Source organism: Phalacrocorax carbo, chromosome 7 (genome assembly GCF_963921805.1).
Source record: "Phalacrocorax carbo chromosome 7, bPhaCar2.1, whole genome shotgun sequence".
NCBI classification, from domain to species: domain Eukaryota; kingdom Metazoa; phylum Chordata; class Aves; order Suliformes; family Phalacrocoracidae; genus Phalacrocorax; species Phalacrocorax carbo.
The window spans coordinates 40480015-40497546 of NC_087519.1; the positions used below are offsets into that span (position 1 = coordinate 40480015).

The 17532-nt window shown below is 46.0% G+C and overlaps 2 protein-coding genes across 5 annotated transcripts in view; one reads left to right on the forward strand and one right to left on the reverse strand.

Moving 5' to 3' along the window:
* LOC104048818 (D-beta-hydroxybutyrate dehydrogenase, mitochondrial) overlaps nucleotides 1-10665 on the reverse strand; it is a 19891-nt gene extending 9226 nt beyond the window's left edge. Inside the window, exons 1-2 of one of the 2 annotated variants that reach the window (XM_064457631.1) lie at nucleotides 10500-10663; nucleotides 6652-6762 (exon numbers count right to left, since the gene is read on the reverse strand). In XM_064457631.1, the coding sequence (XP_064313701.1) occupies nucleotides 6652-6762; nucleotides 10500-10616 (228 nt within the window). In that variant the 5' untranslated portion in view covers nucleotides 10617-10663. Of the gene's footprint in view, nucleotides 1-6651; nucleotides 6763-10499 lie in introns of both variants that reach the window. The other variant, XM_064457632.1, reaches the window with a different exon arrangement.
* Nucleotides 10664-17532, forward strand: part of BDH1 (3-hydroxybutyrate dehydrogenase 1) — a 17494-nt gene continuing 10625 nt past the window's right edge. Inside the window, exons 1-4 of one of the 3 annotated variants that reach the window (XM_064457629.1) lie at nucleotides 10664-10756; nucleotides 12005-12136; nucleotides 15901-15973; nucleotides 17393-17503. In XM_064457629.1, coding sequence (XP_064313699.1) covers nucleotides 12054-12136; nucleotides 15901-15973; nucleotides 17393-17503 — 267 coding nt within the window. In that variant the 5' untranslated portion in view covers nucleotides 10664-10756; nucleotides 12005-12053. Of the gene's footprint in view, nucleotides 10757-11028; nucleotides 11297-12004; nucleotides 12137-15900; nucleotides 15974-17392; nucleotides 17504-17532 lie in introns of those variants that run through there. The other 2 variants (XM_064457627.1, XM_064457628.1) reach the window with 2 other exon arrangements.

Genomic DNA, 17532 nt, shown 5'->3' on the forward strand with positions numbered 1-17532 from the left:
CCTCACTAGGCCTGAGTAGAGGGGGAGGATAATGTCTCTCGACCTGCTGGCCATGCTCCTTTTAATGCAGCCCAGGATACCGTTGGCCTTCTCATTCCAAAATATTGCCTGGCTTCTAATGAAATAGTATTGTCAGACCACTTTGGAAATGAGATAGCAGGGGCACCTTTGGCATGCCTAACAGCAAACAGTCTGATGCTACAGAATACAGCAGGAAACATTTGCAGCTCAACATATAATAATATTTTGCTCTTACTACGCAGCAGAACAGGATGCCCAGGAATACACGCACAGTGGAGATCTGCCACACAATGACAAGATTACAGACATGAGCCATGAAAGGAGGAGACTCTGGCTAAGGAAGCAAGAACAAGTCCTTTTTTTCCAACTACAGGTAATAAGAATGTGATGGCTCTACTTTTCTTTCTCTCCTCTTCCCCCCCCCCCCCCCCCCATTATTAAAGATTCTGTTACTATTGTGTTGGGGTTTTTTGTTTAATCAAACCTAAACACAGTTCAAATTCCAAATTTTACCTGGTCACTTCCAGACAGGATTGTTGCCTAAGCCTTACAGCCTTGCTCAGGTGGTATATAACAAGTACAAGTGAAAAGAGCACAGATTAACCATGCAGTTCCACAGCAGGCTCAAAATTTAATTCAACAAACTACTCCCTGAATCACAGGCTCTGCCTCGTTAGTGAGGAAGAAGTTATGAATTGGTGAGTCACCATGCCTGGCTGCCACTCTTCCTTTAGCACTTCATATCAACTCCCACAGCACAAGGGCAAACAAGGTGAGCAACCCTCCCACAGTCACCTGCTCAGCTGTCTCTGCAGCCAGGCCGATGTAAAAAACATGTAACCACTTAGTTGTTCTGTACGCATCTCAGGCTGTTTAATGAACACACAACATCTCACCTCCATCTTCAGTCCAGTGAACGATGATTTGTAATGAAGGAAGTGTGCTGAAATGTCCACCGCAGCCTTGAGCAAAACAGGGTCGCTCTCTTAAAAATCAATATATAGTTACACTGGAGCTATGACAATAGGAGGAATGAGTTTCTGGCCCCATAGCTGCATATTATTTCACAGCTGACTTATTTCCAGGTATCACAAAACCAGCAAATAAAGACTTGATACTTTTCTAATGCACATTGAACACAGTGATGTGCTGCATCTAGCCCTCTTATCTCACCATGAAAAGAATCTCTGAAAGTGGCATTACAAGTAGTTGTTAACATAGTCACCAAAATATATTCACTTTGAAACAGGTGAGGGTCGTGTGATGCCTCACTAGATTTCTGGAAGATGCTCTTGCATCTCACCGAGTTATACAAAGCAACTTTCAGCTACTTAACAGTGAATAAAGTGGAGCTAATTCAGCTTGTAAAGAGAGAGGTTTACTGTATCTATATAAAAACAAACCCATAACTATATCTGTACTCAAGTACCAGTTGTCATTGCAGAGCACTGAAACACCTTTCATAGAATCACAGAGTAGTTTAGGCTGGAAGGGACTTTTAAAGGTCATCTAGTCCACACCCCCTGCAATGAGCAAGGACATCTTCAACTAGATCAGGTTGCTCAGAGCCCCGACCAACCTGACTTTGAATGTTTCCAGGGATGAGGTATCTACCACCTCTCTGGGAAACCTGTGCCAATGTGTCATCACCATCACTATAAAAATTTCTTCCTCATATCTAGTCCAAATCTACCTTCTTTTTGTTTAAAACCATTACCCCTTGTCCTATTGCAACAGGCCCTGCTAAAATGTTTGTCCGCGTCTTTCCTATAAGCCCCCTTCAAGTACTGAAAGGTCACAATAACGTCACCCCAGAGCCTTCTCTCCTCCAGGCTGAACAACCCCAACTTTCTCAGCCCTTCTTCATAGGAGAGCTGTTCCATTCCTCTGATCGTTCTTGTGGCCCTCCTCTGGACACACTCCAACAGGTCCATGTCTCTCCCTGCATGTTTTTTAATCTTTCATAATCCTTATAAACTATACAAGAAATACTTGCACTGTTTTTCGAGAAACAAAGCCATAGGCCAGCAACTTAAAAATCCACTATAAATAGTATGTATTATTCATATTGAAATGAATTTCCCCCTATCACCGATGCAACTCAATCTACAAAGTTACACTCCCAGCTACAATTTATTCATTGTTGACAAAACATATTGATTTTGGAAGACTGAGTTCAACAGGCAATATCAATTGGAACCACTTTTCATAGTTGCAGATACCACCTCAGCCACTATTTAACTGTAAAACAAATTGCTTAACTCTTATGCCCAGAAAACGTCTTCACAAATGAAGCAGCCATATATTCTTATGGAAAGAAGTGAACATCATCTTACATTCTGTGTTCTTCAGTGGCTGTAAGCACATTCCCTGTTCCGATACCCACATGGTACTTCCTCCTTGTTTTTAAATTGTAGATTTTCTGGCTAGGAAAATACCTGAAGCAGTTCCCATGGCAGCAGCCAGGCTGTCCTCCCTGGGATGGCCTTCGAGGCCTCTGGACTGACCAGCAGGAACCACGCAGCAGCGTGAGTTGAGCAGGGTCCTGGCAGCAATGGCCCAACTGCTCCTGCAAAACCTCTCTCCTGCTCCCTTTGCTGTCACTTTTTTTTTTTTGTGATTTTTGCCCTCTCAGAGAATGTCCCAGCTTCCCCTTCCCAGTTCCATCAGAGTTAAAAGCCGCCCTGCTCCAGCCCAGCCTGCTGCCCAAGTACTCTCCAGAGAGACCTTCAGTGCGACTCTGCTGTTTCCTCCCAGCTATCTCATTTCCCCCGGTTATCCTGCCCTCACAGACCTGCAAGGCTCTGGCTGCCCACCCCACCCTCTGCCTAGCAGGAGCTGTTCTTGGGCAGGGAGCCTGACAGCCACACAAGCCCTTTCCACCCAGCAGAGAAGCCTTGCTCCAGATTTCAGCTGCCTCCTGTTCCCCTTGCTTGCTCCTCCCCCCTATTCTGTTTCAGAGAATCCCAGTGCAGCTGGTGCTGAGGGACAGGCAGATCACACAGCGGCTTGTTACTAGAGAGCCCTTCTGTAACAGACCGAGCCATGGCCTTTTCTCGAGGAAGCCTGAGAGATTCAGGATTAAGTCCCAGCAAGCGCTTGGGCACCTGCAGCAAGATGTCAGTGGGAATCAGGAAGCCACAAACACAATGCTGGACACCTGTGGATCTGGCTGGCTCGCTCCATCTGCACCACTTCCCCCTGCTGCTGCCTAGCCACCTGCTCCCTTCCTGTGTTTCCTAGGCAGAACACTTTGTATTTACCATTACTGGATTCCATCTAATTGATTTCAGACTCCATCCGATCTATGAAGATAATTTTGAACCCTATTCCCCAAAGGGCCTGCAATCCTCCCTGCTTAGCACCATGCACATTTTTTCTCCCAAGTGAACTCTATTCTAGGGGGCACTTCCAAGAAAATTTCACTGGGACTAAACAGCAGTCACAGGCTTAGAGAATAAGTTTGCTCATGAGACTATCATGAGGGACTGTGTCAAAACCCTTATTCAGGATATATTTATTCCTTCCCCTTTAACCACTCGGCTGCCTAGCCAGAATGAGATTAGACTGACATGGCACAGCCTGTTCCCAGTAAACTTATACAGATAGCATGTATCACACTATCATCTAGACATTTGTAAAACTGACAGATCAGTGTGTTGCAACTTCATCTCACACACCAAAGTTGAGCTGCCTGGTTGGCAGTTTCAGAGGTCTGTCTCCTCTGGGATGGAAAGTACAATATCTGCCCCCTTCCAGCCTTCTGGAAATCCCCTGGCCTCCAGGTGCTCCTGAAAATATCACCTGTGGGGCAGAAATCACAATGGCTCATCCTTTAAATGCTCTTCAGTACATTTCTTCAGGCCTGGTGAACTTGAACATATCCATTTATGTAAACATTCCCTGTTCTTTCCCTTTATCACCAGCAGTCCTCATGAAAACTTCTGGCAGTAGGCATCTGAAAACAATTTATCCCTTTTCTCAGTAAGATCAAAGAAAATAAGACAATAATTATTTCAACTTTTTCTGTACTTTCTACTTTTCAGGTTATTTTGTAATTGATTTCTGTGTGTTTTTCCATTTAATCCTGATATATTAACAGAAACTTTCTCTGTGCACTTACTTGTTCTTGCTAAATGAAACCCCTTTTGCACTTGATCCTCTCTAGTTCTGTCCCAGCCTGCTTGCAGTATTCTTTTTATTCCTGTAGCTTTATTTTTGACTGTCTGATCATTAAAAAGCTCCCGATGCACCTGACAGTGTACCATATTGTATTTAATGTAAGAGCTTTCTGTGTTGGCCAGCACATCAGGGATCCTTTAATTCTCAGTATAAAAGCATGCAAGTAAGTGATGATGGAGTAACTATGTGTGAACTAATAGCCTGGCATCTGCTCTACAACAACTGCCCCCATACCTGCTCTGACCCTGCAGTGAACCTAGACCAGCTCACACTTCTCTCATGACAGGGTAAGTTTCCTTGCATTTGTCATGAGCAGTTACATGCACACGGCCAGTTACCATAGGGTAGCTGCATCCTTAGCCACACTGCATGTGTACTCCTTCACTTACCAGCAATAATCTCTCATACGCTCATAACTACTTCTTCACAAGTGAGCTGACCTAAAAGCTTCCTGCCTTCACTGATATTTCCTGCTTCTTTTGGATCCATCATCTTTTTCTGCAGTCACAATATGCTTCCTTTTCTCACAGCAGTCAGCTCTAGATGTATAACCATTTTCATCCCACGTGCATTCTCCCATTAGGTTTTCAGTAAGCTCCTGCTCATCAAATTTTAAATTCCTAGGCTGTTTTCTTCCTCAACTACCTAAACCACAAGGCTGTTCCATGAGCATGTTGGCTGTCCCAAGAACCACATAAAGCATTCAGGTGTAATATTTTTGCGATAGCTATCCAGATGACTGTTTAACCACCCGATTCTGTCCCTCAGATGCACCTAACAGCAGATAGAACACTAACAATCCGGGGGGGGGGAGGGAACCCACAAGTGAAATCTTGGGGCTCTGAGTCCAGGTCTCCTGAAAATCTATGAACACGCAGAACAACAAAAATCACATTCTCCCACTCTCTGCCCCTTCAGGGTCAAGTGCTCTGTTAATCTCCTGAAAGTCACCTGTAGATCAACTGTGACTGCTGATGCATTTTCCACTTCCACACAGAATAAAAGTATGGAACCAAAAAAATTTTGGCTCTGAGGAAGAAGTTGCCAGGCCAGATCAGAGGGGATGCTTAGAGCTGCCTGGCCGTTCTGGGACAGGTAACAATCTCTGATCAAGAAGTAATATGGGGTTTTTTTCCCCATCAATAAAAAAAGCAAGCAGGGCTTACTTCAGGAGCATTTATTTTCTTTATATAGCTTCAGTGGAGCCTGGTCCTCTCTGCTCCATACTAGTGTGCTGCCTTCTGAAAAGCCCTCTCAGACCACCCCATCTCCCCTCTCCTTTCTGTTCCCTACACCTGCTGCTCTGCAAAGTGAGTGCCTGACTTGCTATCACCACAGAGACAGGCATCTCAAAGCAGCGTATGACATGATTACTGAAGGATTTACAGAGCCTCCACATGGAAATTTCCAAATAGTGGCAATTTTCCAAAAGGACTCTCTTGCTCTCAAGTTACACAATATGTCAGCTGATAATAACTTTCCCTTCTGGTGTGGTGGAAGAACGTAACCTCCGCTGAGATCACACAGGCAATGACGGCCACCTTTTTGTTTGTTCCTACCCTCCATGCTAGTCAAAAATCTGTGGTCATTTCTCCCTGAGCACCTGTGCTGAAACGGTCATCTTCAAACGGAGAAACAAATGGGTATGAACTGATTTTGAACAATTCAGGTTGGAAATTATGTAAGTTTTAACTATGAAAACAGCAAAAAAGCATAGTAAGGGTAAAACCCCAGCGGAGATGGAACTGGAGCCGAGGCCCAGTGTATAAAAAGGATTGCACAACATGGCTACCTGCAAGAGCAGGGACAGGGATGACGGGTCTGCAACCCCTTCTGATTCAGTGTGCCTAAACTGATCTTTTACAACAAGCAATACTATCTACCAAACACGGGTGACAGAGGGTGAGACCTACAGGTATCAGAAAGGTATCATAAATTTGTTTATTCAGCTATCCACAAATGGAATAGAACTGTAGAAGCTCAGTTAGAAGACACTTTGGAAACAGACCCTGAACAAAGAGGCAGGAGAGGCAGCTTGGAGATGAGTTTGAGGAGGGTGTCCCCAAAGGAAAGTGACAAAATGGAAGACAGCAACAGAGATGCTAGGGAAGATGGAAAGCCATAGTGCCACAGCAATCTTGTACTCTTAGACTTATTGACTGTGTTGCAGTATTGCCAAGAGGCTTCCGGCAGTGAACACTGCTCCACTTTGCAAGCTACTGTACAGACAGGCAGTTGACAGACGATCCCTGCCTGAAAGAGCTCATAACTTCAGGAATGACAAGGTGCAACAGGCAGATGAAGCAATGGAAGATGTAACGACCCCTGCCCACTGCACTTCTCTCAAGTCTTGGACTAGGATAAACAGAGGCTGCAGATGAAGTTGCTGTCACTTGAGCAGCATTTTTCTCCATTCAGGGAAGAATTTTGATCAATATTACTACTCACCACAAGCAAGCATCCAGCAAAAACAGTAAATCCCTTTGCGTGAAGCTGTTTTGCCAAGGCATGTCCAAAACCTTTGTCGCAGCCTGTTATTAGCACTGCCTTCCCTTCAGCCTGTGCGGGGAAAGACAGTAATACAATGTCATCAGATGTTGCAATGCTGCAGGCACCACCAGCACCCAGCAACATAGCACAGGAGCAGCTTGCAGCCAGGGCCAGCCAGTGTTTAGTAGGTACAATTCCAGCTGCGAGTAAAGCGGCCACGTCTGCACACTGACCTGACCGCAGCCTAAACCCAGCAATTTCAGTGGGGCTTCTGCTGGGTCAACCAGCGTAAAAAAGATGACAAGACTCCTGTGTAGAAACACAGCCAACTCCCAACTACTGTGAAACCCTAAATTTATTCAGTTGCTGGTCTGTAACTATTTGTGTTGCCTTGATGCCCGAGCTATTACAGTAACTCTTTCTTTCAAGTATCAGTGGCCAAAGCAGAACAGAAACATTTCAAACGGTTAGTGATCTACCAGCTCATAGGCATTATAGGAAAGAGCAGCATAGAAAACATCCAAATGATAGTATGTCACCTGCTTGAACTGTACAGGAGTTCTTTTAACTGCAGAGTGACTCTCTATTGTCTGTTCCCCACCTACTCCCACTCTATGCAGTACTTTCCATGCTGTATTTTAGCACGCAGGAATGTGACTACAGGTTAGTGTTTCCTTCTGAAACACTGCAGTCTTAACAGGAACAACTTATCAAATCCTACAGTTCTCTCCTACATTATAATTATCTTTTGACTGACAGATAAATTGAGAGAGAAGATTTGATACTCCATCTCATATGACACAACAGGCTTGTGATAGATCTGAAAACAGAATCCCAAGTCCTGAAAAGACGCCTGTAGCAAAACACTCCTCATTTGCCCTCTTTTTTTGCTGGAAAGCCATCTCTCCCCTGCTCTCCTCGCCACAGCTGTGAGGCAATGGACTCCTAACACCGAACCCAACCAGCAGGCACCCAGCCGCAGTGTTGCACACTGCTCCAAACTGAAACCGTATCTGTGGGGCAATAATGTGATATAGTAATAAAGATCTAGAGAAGGCAATAAGGAAGTGAGGTCACTTCCATTTCTGTGGAGATAGCCGCAACTAATATTCCCTGTTACAGTATTAAAAACAGCTGGAATATGAACATTTGTATTTTATACTACATACAAATGTATTGCGCCAGCTTGTTCAGCCACTTTTTCAGACAGAAATGGGGCAATCACCAGTGTTCTCTGATCTCTTGTTTTACTGACATGCATGGTAGCAAAGAGGCAATAAGGAATAATTGCAGGGTGATAGCGATCAGAGCATTACGGCACAAACTCAAAGTGAGCCTAAGCAGAAAGCAATAAGCAAATAAGCTACACCCTGTCCTGTAACGCATTTGGAAGCTATTGTTTTCAAAGGGGAGTCATGATCTGAAGTTGAAATGAGAACTGATCAAAAGTCTATCCTACATTTATCATACAAACACCCACATTAACACTGATTCCTATACTCAGACAAAGAGGACCCAGCTACAGGCTAGCTCTACCAAAGCTCTGAAGGTAGCTACGGCTGAAGTACAAAAGATAAATGATAATTAAATATACAGTGCTCAGCCTTAATTTAATTTACAGTGACAACTTCAAGAGAGATAAGGATCAAGTATGAGCCAGACCACAGAATCTGAAAAGGTTACCTCCCACAATAATTCAGGGAGCTAGCCCATGGAAAAGAAATGACTTGACTTTTTCCCTCTGCCCACCTCCCTAGACACTTTGCCTCTGAATCCTGAAGACAGAGGACTTCCCAAAAGAGCAGGAACTGTGCAGGAGATAAGGAGTTGCAATCACTTCCAGAACCCAGGACAGGCAAACAGAGAAGATGCCCAGTCCTCAACCACTGTAAGCAACTTCATCAGCTGGACTCAAAAGGACAGAGCTCAGCTACAGAAAGTAAAAGCAAATGGCTGGGCTGTGTTCCCATGTGTATCCAGTGTTAGCTCTCAGCAGCTGGTCTGCTTTCTCTGATTAAAAAACCAAAAACATAAAAATAAACAAACCAAAACAACCACCAAAATGTAGACAGAAAGGAGGAGGTTTAAAATTCTCTCGGCTGCCTATAATGGGGAGAAAAGTGAGGAACAACTTGCAGTATGAGAAGGTTCCTGTGATTATTTGTTAATTATTTGCTATTACCCTATTTGCTGGTAATAAAACACATAACTACAGTAGCACAGTTCATAACAGACTGAGACCCCAGAAGCACTAAGAATTGTGCAAAAACCCAAGGAACGTACTAGACCTCACATTTGTAGCTGCCCGTCTTTGTGCTACACCTGGTTGACAAAGAGCTCCAAGGGATGAGAGCAGGGAGCAACCCCATTCTCAGCCAGAAAGATACTATCCCCAAAAAACCTCCAAACATGGAAAAACCCTATCATCCTTATCTTTTGAAAGTCCCAAGATAAGGTGTAATAGGCTAGGTTTCCAGAGTTTGATAACGTCAGTCTGCAGCTTACCATTTGACACAGTGCTGAGACAGGCAGAGAGGACTAGCTATCACCTCTCTAGCAGGCAGCACAGTCACCTTAACCAACGGTTTGAGGAAGTTCAGGTGCCTCACTCACTAACGGTCACGCAGTGCTCTCAGGAAATACTGCACAGGAGATGGCACTTGCCTACAGCGCTGCCAGGGCGCCCGAGACTGGCTGGGAGTGTGGAATAACTTCTGGTACCGGAGGGTGCTGCTGTGGCATCTGGGCAGGGTAATGCTGTCTATATCCTTGCTGTGGGATTCACAGCACTATAATACATGTTCCAAACAGTTCAAGCAGTTCCAGCGAGGCAGCCTGACTTTAACCTGCAGCCAGCTCAGGTGCACACACCTCACTAGCTTTTCCTACTGGGATATGATTGCTTTATTAAACAGCAGAATTTATTTTTCTCATGTAGATGATCTATCAAAATTATACACATTTATTGCAAAAGACTAATGAAAGTGATGCTACTTTTTTAGCCTCTTTGGACAATGTGGGAACCCATCATGCTTGCTCAGACTTCATCTTCTACCATGTAGCTTGTTTTCTGGATCCCATTTCCTTCTATGCCCTGCTTGTTATCAAACAGATTAATTTGAAGATTAGAGCACAGTAACCTCTGCTTATTCCCTTTTTCCAGAGTCAGAAAGTTGAGATTTTCAATCCCTGGAAAAGCAAGTGAAAATATTCAATAAAGGGAAGGTCTTTTCTCAGGCGGGACAGGAATGGGGAATGTCGAGGAGTAGAGCAGATGGAAGAGGAGCAAAGGGGGAGGCTGGAGACAGGCCAAAGCTGGTATCTGGCCACCTCAGAGGGGTAGGACGGAGCTGGAGGTCCTGGAGCAAAACCATGTTTACTTGCAGGTTGTTACCGGTGCCTGCAGAAAGGCTGTCTGGAGCATAAGAGGTATGTTAGCTCCAATCCAGTGAAAGAACCCCAAATATTTTATGTTGTTTTTTAAAAACATATAAAAAACACTGGTTATCGAATTCTGTTCCATTCACAGGGCCTTTTTTTTTTTTCCTCCCTTACGCTCACTTCCAAGTTTAGAATACTGGAACCAAACGCAGGCACCCACCGCGCCGCAGGGCTCAGCCCGGGCTGCCCCGGGCTGCTCGCAGCCCGCCATTTCGCCTCCCCTCGCCGTGCCTGCCCCGAGCCTCCACCGGCCCAGCTGCCACAGGCGCGGCGCCATTTTGGGCGGCGGGGGAGCCTCCGGAGACCGCCCCCTGGCGAGCCCCCGAGGGGGCCGAAGCCCCCCGGCCCCTCGCCGCGGTACTCACGGGCAGGGCGCGGCGGGCCCGCCGCGGCAGGAGGAGGAGGAGAAGGAGGGCCAGGCGCCGCCCGCCGCCCGCCAGTAGCGCCGCGGCGGCCAGTGCTAGCAGCCCGGCGCCCCGCATGGCCTCAGCCTATCGCCGCCGCCGCCCGCGCCCGCCCCGGCCCTTCCCCCGGCCCGCCCCCCGCCGCGCCCCGGCAGCCGGGCCACCGGCCCAGCCCCATTCAAACGGCAGCAGCGCCTAGCAGGGCCCGCCGGCTCCAGGTAACGCGCAGGCGGCTCGCCGCCGCCGCCTTGGATCCTCCGCGGGAGCGGGGCGGGTGGGCCGGGTCGGGTCGCAGCGGCAGGCAGGCCCCGCCGGCCCCTCGGCTGCCGGGCCGCCCGCTGACCTCGCCCGCCGGCGGGAGGGGGCGATGGGCGAGGCAGGCCGCGGCGGGGTGGGGTGGGACACACGGCTGGCATGCCCCCCAGCGCGGCGTGCCACCCGCGGCCCGCCCCACGGCGCTCTCCGTGCCCCGTCCGCTCCCACGAGCGCGGGGCCGCCACGCACCCGGGCGGCCTTGGCCGGCGCCGTGAGCCCGTTCCCGGCCGCGGAGCCGCGCCCCTGCGTGGGGCAGGGCAGGGCCGGCCCGCCCGCCCGCCCGCGGAAAGGCTCGACCCCGCCTTGCAAAATCGCTCGCGAATAATTCCGTGGGCAGCAACCGAGCTCGCGAATTTGATCGAAACCCCTGAATTTCTGAGCGTTACCGGCGCCAGCTAGCCCGCCTGAGCCTAGACCTCTCCCTTCCGAGCGCTCTTTTTGCGGTAATTTTACTGATTTTCATCCGAGGCCTGTTTTCCAGCAGGCCCCGAAGCTGCCGCAGCAGCGGCCCGGCCTTTGGCTGAGATGCAAATAAGCCGTAACAGTTAGATATTATTTTTCTGCTGAGATGTTTTTTGTACGCTGGATCAGTTTTATCTGAGATTACTATGATTGAAATTAACTTTCTGTACTTAACTCTTCTTGAGCCATTTTCACCCCATAGTGAGTTTAATGGTTGTTCTCTGCCCATAGTCCAGCATCACCAGCGACTTAATTGCAAAGAAATATATTTTTAATTGCATGGCTCAACTAGTTGTAAAGCCCAAGGATTGCCGTGGGAACATGTAACATAACATCACCTGTGACTTGAAATTATATTTTAGTTAAAAATATAGCTCACTTGAAATAATATATTCCATGCAAGTACCTTAATTTTTAGCTGTTTCGGAGAATATAGTTAAGGATGCATTAAAGAAGGAGAAATTGACATTTTCTTTAAATGCCTCTCTGCTTGTCAGTTTACTTATCTTTTTCCTTATTTAAAACTGTCTTGAGGTGGTTGAAGGTTGAGCTGTTTATCTCAGTATGAGGGACTGCAAGGGGGAAAGAGGAGTTCCTTTGGACTGTATTTTCTTGTTGAAATGCATGGAGTCAGCATGACTTGCAGAATAACTGAGCAACTAAAACAAAGGTGCAATCTTGTATTGCAGCGTTAAGAGAGAACGTTCTTGCTGTTGGTAGAGTGTGTTAAGTGAAAATATGTTGGCTACCAAGCTGTCCCGCCCCCTCCTGAACTTCTCTGTGAAAGCCCTGAATTTCAAGGACCTGGGGAATGGCTTCAGGTAAGTAACTTGGTGGACTAGGAGAAAGAGAGGTCTTGAGTAAAGCATACATTGAGGGCTCATTTGATTGCAGTGGGACAGTTTATTTACAGAATCACAAGATGGTTGAGGTTGGAAGGGACCTCTGGAGGTCATATGGTCCAAACCGCTTTACTCAAGCAGGGCCTCCTAGAGCTGGTTACCCAGGACCATGTCCAGAGGACTTTTGAATATCTCCAAGGATGGAGAGTCAATTTGCCTGGGCAACCTGTGCCAGTGCTCAGTTTTTGAGCTGAGCGCAGAGGAGATGAACTCGATGCGCAAGGAGGGGTTGGCAACGTGGGTTTTTTTACACTTGACAATCCTCTGCAGTCAAAAAGGGGTTGAGTGGAACATTAATACAGTGTCAAGCAAGGATTTATTCCTAAATATCAGCAAGTAGTCCTTGCTGCAGAGCAAGGAACTGTCATGTATTTCTGTCTTCGTTAAAGAGGCAATGAATCACATGAACTGAGAAAGTAAGTTGAGAGGGAGGGTTTTAGTGAGAAATGGAGGTGGGCTGAGTAACAAAGCTGTTTTTTTTCTGAACATGAACAGAAAATTGCCTATCTAATTCTATTTCCTAGCTCTGAAGAAAATACCTTTTATATTGATCTATGATGGGAACCCTACTAGTCCAAATTCAGAGCAAGCTGAGTGCTTACACTGCCTTTGCTTTAGAGCAGGGTTCCCCAACAATGGTGTGTGTACCACTAATTGTACATAAGCTGCTTAAAAGTGGCTCATGGCCTGCTAAGCAAGAACTACCACCTCCAGTCTCACTCTACTACTTTTGATAGTGGTGTCCAGGACCATCACCCTCAAGGATCATTCCTGTAACAGGGAGTTGTAGAGACCAAAAATAGCTAAGCTGTTAGAGATTTCTTTAGCAAGCAGACATAGGCCTTTATCTCCTATTTACTCCACAGACACCAAAGCAGCTCCAGGAGGAATGTGCTGTGGCCTTAAAAATACAAATTAATGCTTTATTAACTTGAGAAAATAACTTTCAGCATTTTTTTCCCCTTCTTTTTTGTTTTGCTTACTGTGTAGTTGTGCTTTGTGCATCTTTTACTCAGGGCAAAAATGTGTTGCGTTTTTTGAAGCACCCACAAGCTGCTAAACCTGAAATGGAAATCTCAACTGTCCACCTGAAAGGCAGTGTTGTCACTATACCAGTATCTTAATGTATTGAGGTAGCATTTTTATACTTGACTCTTCAAGCTGAGGACTGCCTTTTTTGGTATAACCGAACATAAGCGAATGCACGGTTACAAGCACAGATTCAATTCGAGGGCCATCTGTGCATTTTAAAAGTCTCAGTTGTGGTCTGTAGAACTCAGTCGTGCAAAATTACAAAAATGGCTCACGGTGCATTAGCGTACTGTGTGGGGGCTAACATCACAAACGCATTGTAGTTGTTTCCTCTCATGACTTTCCTGCTGATCAGCAGGCAGCATCTATTTTATGCCCTCGCCTTCAGGTCAAGGTAGACAGAATGTCAAGTAGTTATTCTCTACAGGTTATTGTGAGTAGAGTGCAGCAAATTAGTGCTCTTCAGTGAAATAACAGAACCAGACATGACACTGGAAAATAAAAATCAAGTTCATGCAACTAAAACAAATGTTATGAACATTTCTGGGCACTTTGAGGTACAGCAAGAAGCTTACTGTTGAGATGAAAGTTCCAAGCTAGGATTGCAGGTCAGGGATGTTAACACGGACTTTGCCTGGAGACTGACCTGTGCAGCAATTAAATTGGCTGTAACTATTTCAAGAGCTGATTGGCCTGTGACACTCAAAATTAGAAAAAGAGCTAAACTGTCGCATACCGACCTGAGAGGGGAAAGGAGAATAACCACAGCTCCAGTGGTTGCCTTGGACTAAATTAAGGTGAAACGACACCAAACAATCAGTTAAGCATTTTATTTCAATGCAGAAGTAACTTGAAAACATGGAAAAGTGTTGACGGTGGGGGTTCTTATTAAGAATATTTGTAAAAGAAGAGGGAAAAAAAGGAGAGGGGGGAGAGGGGAGGAGTAGGGAGGGAGAGAGAGGGAGAAAAGAGAAAGAGAGGGAAAGATAGAGAGATATCACCACCCTTGGATCCAGTGCCAATGACGACAGACACGATGATCCTCTGGTGGTGGGCGTGTGCCAGACTCATTGTTGTAATGTCTTTTATAGTCTAAGCCCCACCTTCAGTTATGCCTTCTATGAACTTATATGGTTCTTGTTCCAGAAGTTTTGTGATCTGAGCAGGTGCCAGCGTGAGGGGTGTTAGCGAGGGTTCTTTCAGGCGGTCATAAACCCCTTCCTCAAATAGACTTTGTATGACCTCGGCAAGTTGCTAAGTGAGGCCCAACAGAACCTGGGACTGCGCATGCGCCCCCCACGCCTTGTGTCCAGTTTCCCTCCCGCAGTTTGCAACATCCCGCTTTACAACAACGTTTGAGACATTAACTCTTCCAGTCCCTTACACTGTTGCAGGAATGTGGACAGACACTGTTGCCTGAATATAAATCAGCTCCTTTTCCATCTGGTTCAAAGCTTCTGCTCTAGCAGACCCTTTTTCTAGCCTTGTTTTCCCAAGATGTAGCTCAGAGGCCAGAATGTCTGCAGATTGCTCTTCAGTGTAGCACACATCACCCTGGGAGTGCCTGTGATGTCTAAGCAGGAGATACTTGTGAATGATTATGCAAATTCACGTAGAAGAGCTGCCTGGAAGATAAGCTTTGCTGAAGGATAGATGTTGTTAGAGGGGTCAGAGGGTAGATGAAGTACAGCAATGTCAGGGGAAGGCCAGAAGGCTCTGGAAGGGCGATGTTAGTGCCCAAAGCAAAAATGAAACAGCTGATATAGTCTAGAGAGGTGACTGGCAAGGGCAGAGGCTAGGGTCACTCTGGTGTTTTCTCTAGGCCCAGTTTTGATGAATGATGGCAAGACCTAAGACAGCATGATGCTGCTGGTAGCATAGCTTTTATGAATAGAATCTCGCTCCCTGGAATGGATTGTTGCATTTCTCTGGTCTGTCTTTGTGAACATGGTTTATCTTCCTGGGAGTGAGACATACTATGTGGAGGAGCTTCAGATCTGCATGCCAGGTGTTGCTCAAAGATGTAGCGTCTCTTAGCTTAAACGCTTGCAAAGAAGAGGTATAAAATCTAAGAGCATCAAATGGGTAGTCACTGCAGAAGAAGTCTCACCCAGAATGACGGAAGGGCGGAGCTCTGTGTAAAAGCAGTGAGATAGATCCAAGCAAATTCAGCCTTAGTCTGGGAATTTGAGACAATGCCACAGCAGAATCCTTTCATCAGACAAATAAATAACTTCCCTTATCCCAGTTTTGTGCAACTCTTAAGTGAGACCATTGTTGCTGTTGGAAATGAAAACACTACTGCACATTTTGCAGGTGGAAGCAGCTCTGTGCTTCCAGACCAGGAGCTATTTTAGAATTCTTGGTAATATCCAGACAGCTTCTGCAGCTGGAAATAGCATCAAGGTCTTTTGAGAAACAAATGTTTCCTACTGTAGGAAACACACAGGCACAGACTAAGGAGAATTGTAGACTGGATTCCATCTTCTCAAATGACAGTCTACATCATGTGTATAGGCAACGCTACATTCCTTTTCATGTGTATGCTGCAGCACCAGGGTATGGACAAGATATTCTATGCCTGATTGTTCTGTTGTTTGTTTTTGGTTGGTTTTGGTTTTTTCTTTTTTTTTTTTTTTTTTTTTTAACAGGCCTGTGCAAAGATTCTGCTTCCCGCTGTTGTCCCCATGTGGCAGCCGCTCTTATGCAAGTGAAGTCGATCAGGTGAGTGTGATTGTGTTTTCCAGGAACTAGTTCTGCTGAGCTGGGGTTTTAAAATCCCTGAAGCCTGGTGACCAAATTCTTCTTTGCGATTTGCCAGAAAGACTCCGAGCTGGACCTCTCCAGCATACTCCACATTCTTTCCTAGTGCAGAGCTTCCATTGACGTAGCATGGCACATGCTGCTAAGGATGGAAATAAACAATCAGGCTAGTGGTTTTTTTTCTATTTTTGGAACTCACTCAGCAGATGAAATCTTCCACCTTAGAGTGGAGGGAATTTGCATGACAAATTGTCAATAAAGCACTCTTTCTGGAGTATGGTTGTGTAAAGAGATGTAAATAAATCAGTGTCCTCACCTCTTGTTCTGGAGAGTGGCCCTCTTCTTTAACAGCCCTTTCCTTGAGGGTGCTATCTTGCCAGGAACAGTGCCAGACAAAAGGAAGGGGGATGTTTTGCTCTCCTACCTGTCTTGTGCACAGAACTCAGCACTGTAGCAGTGCTAGACTGGGGCAGAGGCTCAGAGGAATTCAGATATGGCCCTCACATCGCTGCTGGGCTTCCAGTCCCTGTATATGCTGGGGAAAGCCAAATTTCTAGTCTGTTAAAGATAAGTTGGAATGAATTGCAAGTAATTGTTACCTAATTACCTCAGCAGCACCTTGCTGCATGTGCACGTGTTACTGCTGGAATGTCTGATACCCCATAAAATTTTTAACCTGTCACTTAAGTGCTGCCTCTCTTTGGGTTAGAAGGGATTCGGAGAAGGAAGGAGGTGTGCTTGGATTTGAATTGTAAGTTGGAAAAATAAGAAGACCAAAAAACAAACAAAAAGACTGATGACTAACTGGTCTTAATTTCAAATATTGAACCTACTTTATTCTGCTTAGCTTTTAAAACCCAGTACTAGAGGGCTTATGTGCTAGAGGGAGGAAGATGAGTGAGCAGTCAGTAAGGATATCCATATCCTTTCTTCCGGAAAGCTATCTTCCCCATGCCCTGTGGGTTGCATGGCACAGAATAGTGGACTCCCACCTGCTTTGAATATATAGGAACATTTCCTACTGAAGAGAAAACATTCCTTGGGAACTGTCTGGTATATTTTTTAGATTTAAAGATGAATGTGAACTGCCAGAGAATGGTCGTTTGCTTGGTCTCCTTGTCTTGCGAGCCTGTTGCCAGAGGTGCCAAACTTTTCTTTGTGTTGGGAGGACAGTGATCCTGCCTCACTGGAGTGAACTCGGTATGAAACCTTCCTTTCTCGTCTTCAGGAGGCACTGGGTGGCAGTAGCTGGCAACGAGTGTACAGAACGTCCCTGGAATGGACTGCTCCTCGCCAAGGACATGGTTTTGTTCTGTGCACTGCAAATCACTGATTTCAAATACTCGGTTCCAGTGCGCTTTGTTCTGTTTTGTTTTGCAGATTGGCAGCAGAGCTGTGCTTATAACAGGTTGTGACTCAGGGTTTGGATTTGCCTTGGCCAAGCACCTGCATGCCAAAGGCTTCATTGTTTACGCTGGCTGTCTGCAAAAGGTAGGGAAAACAAAAACTGTTCTTCACCT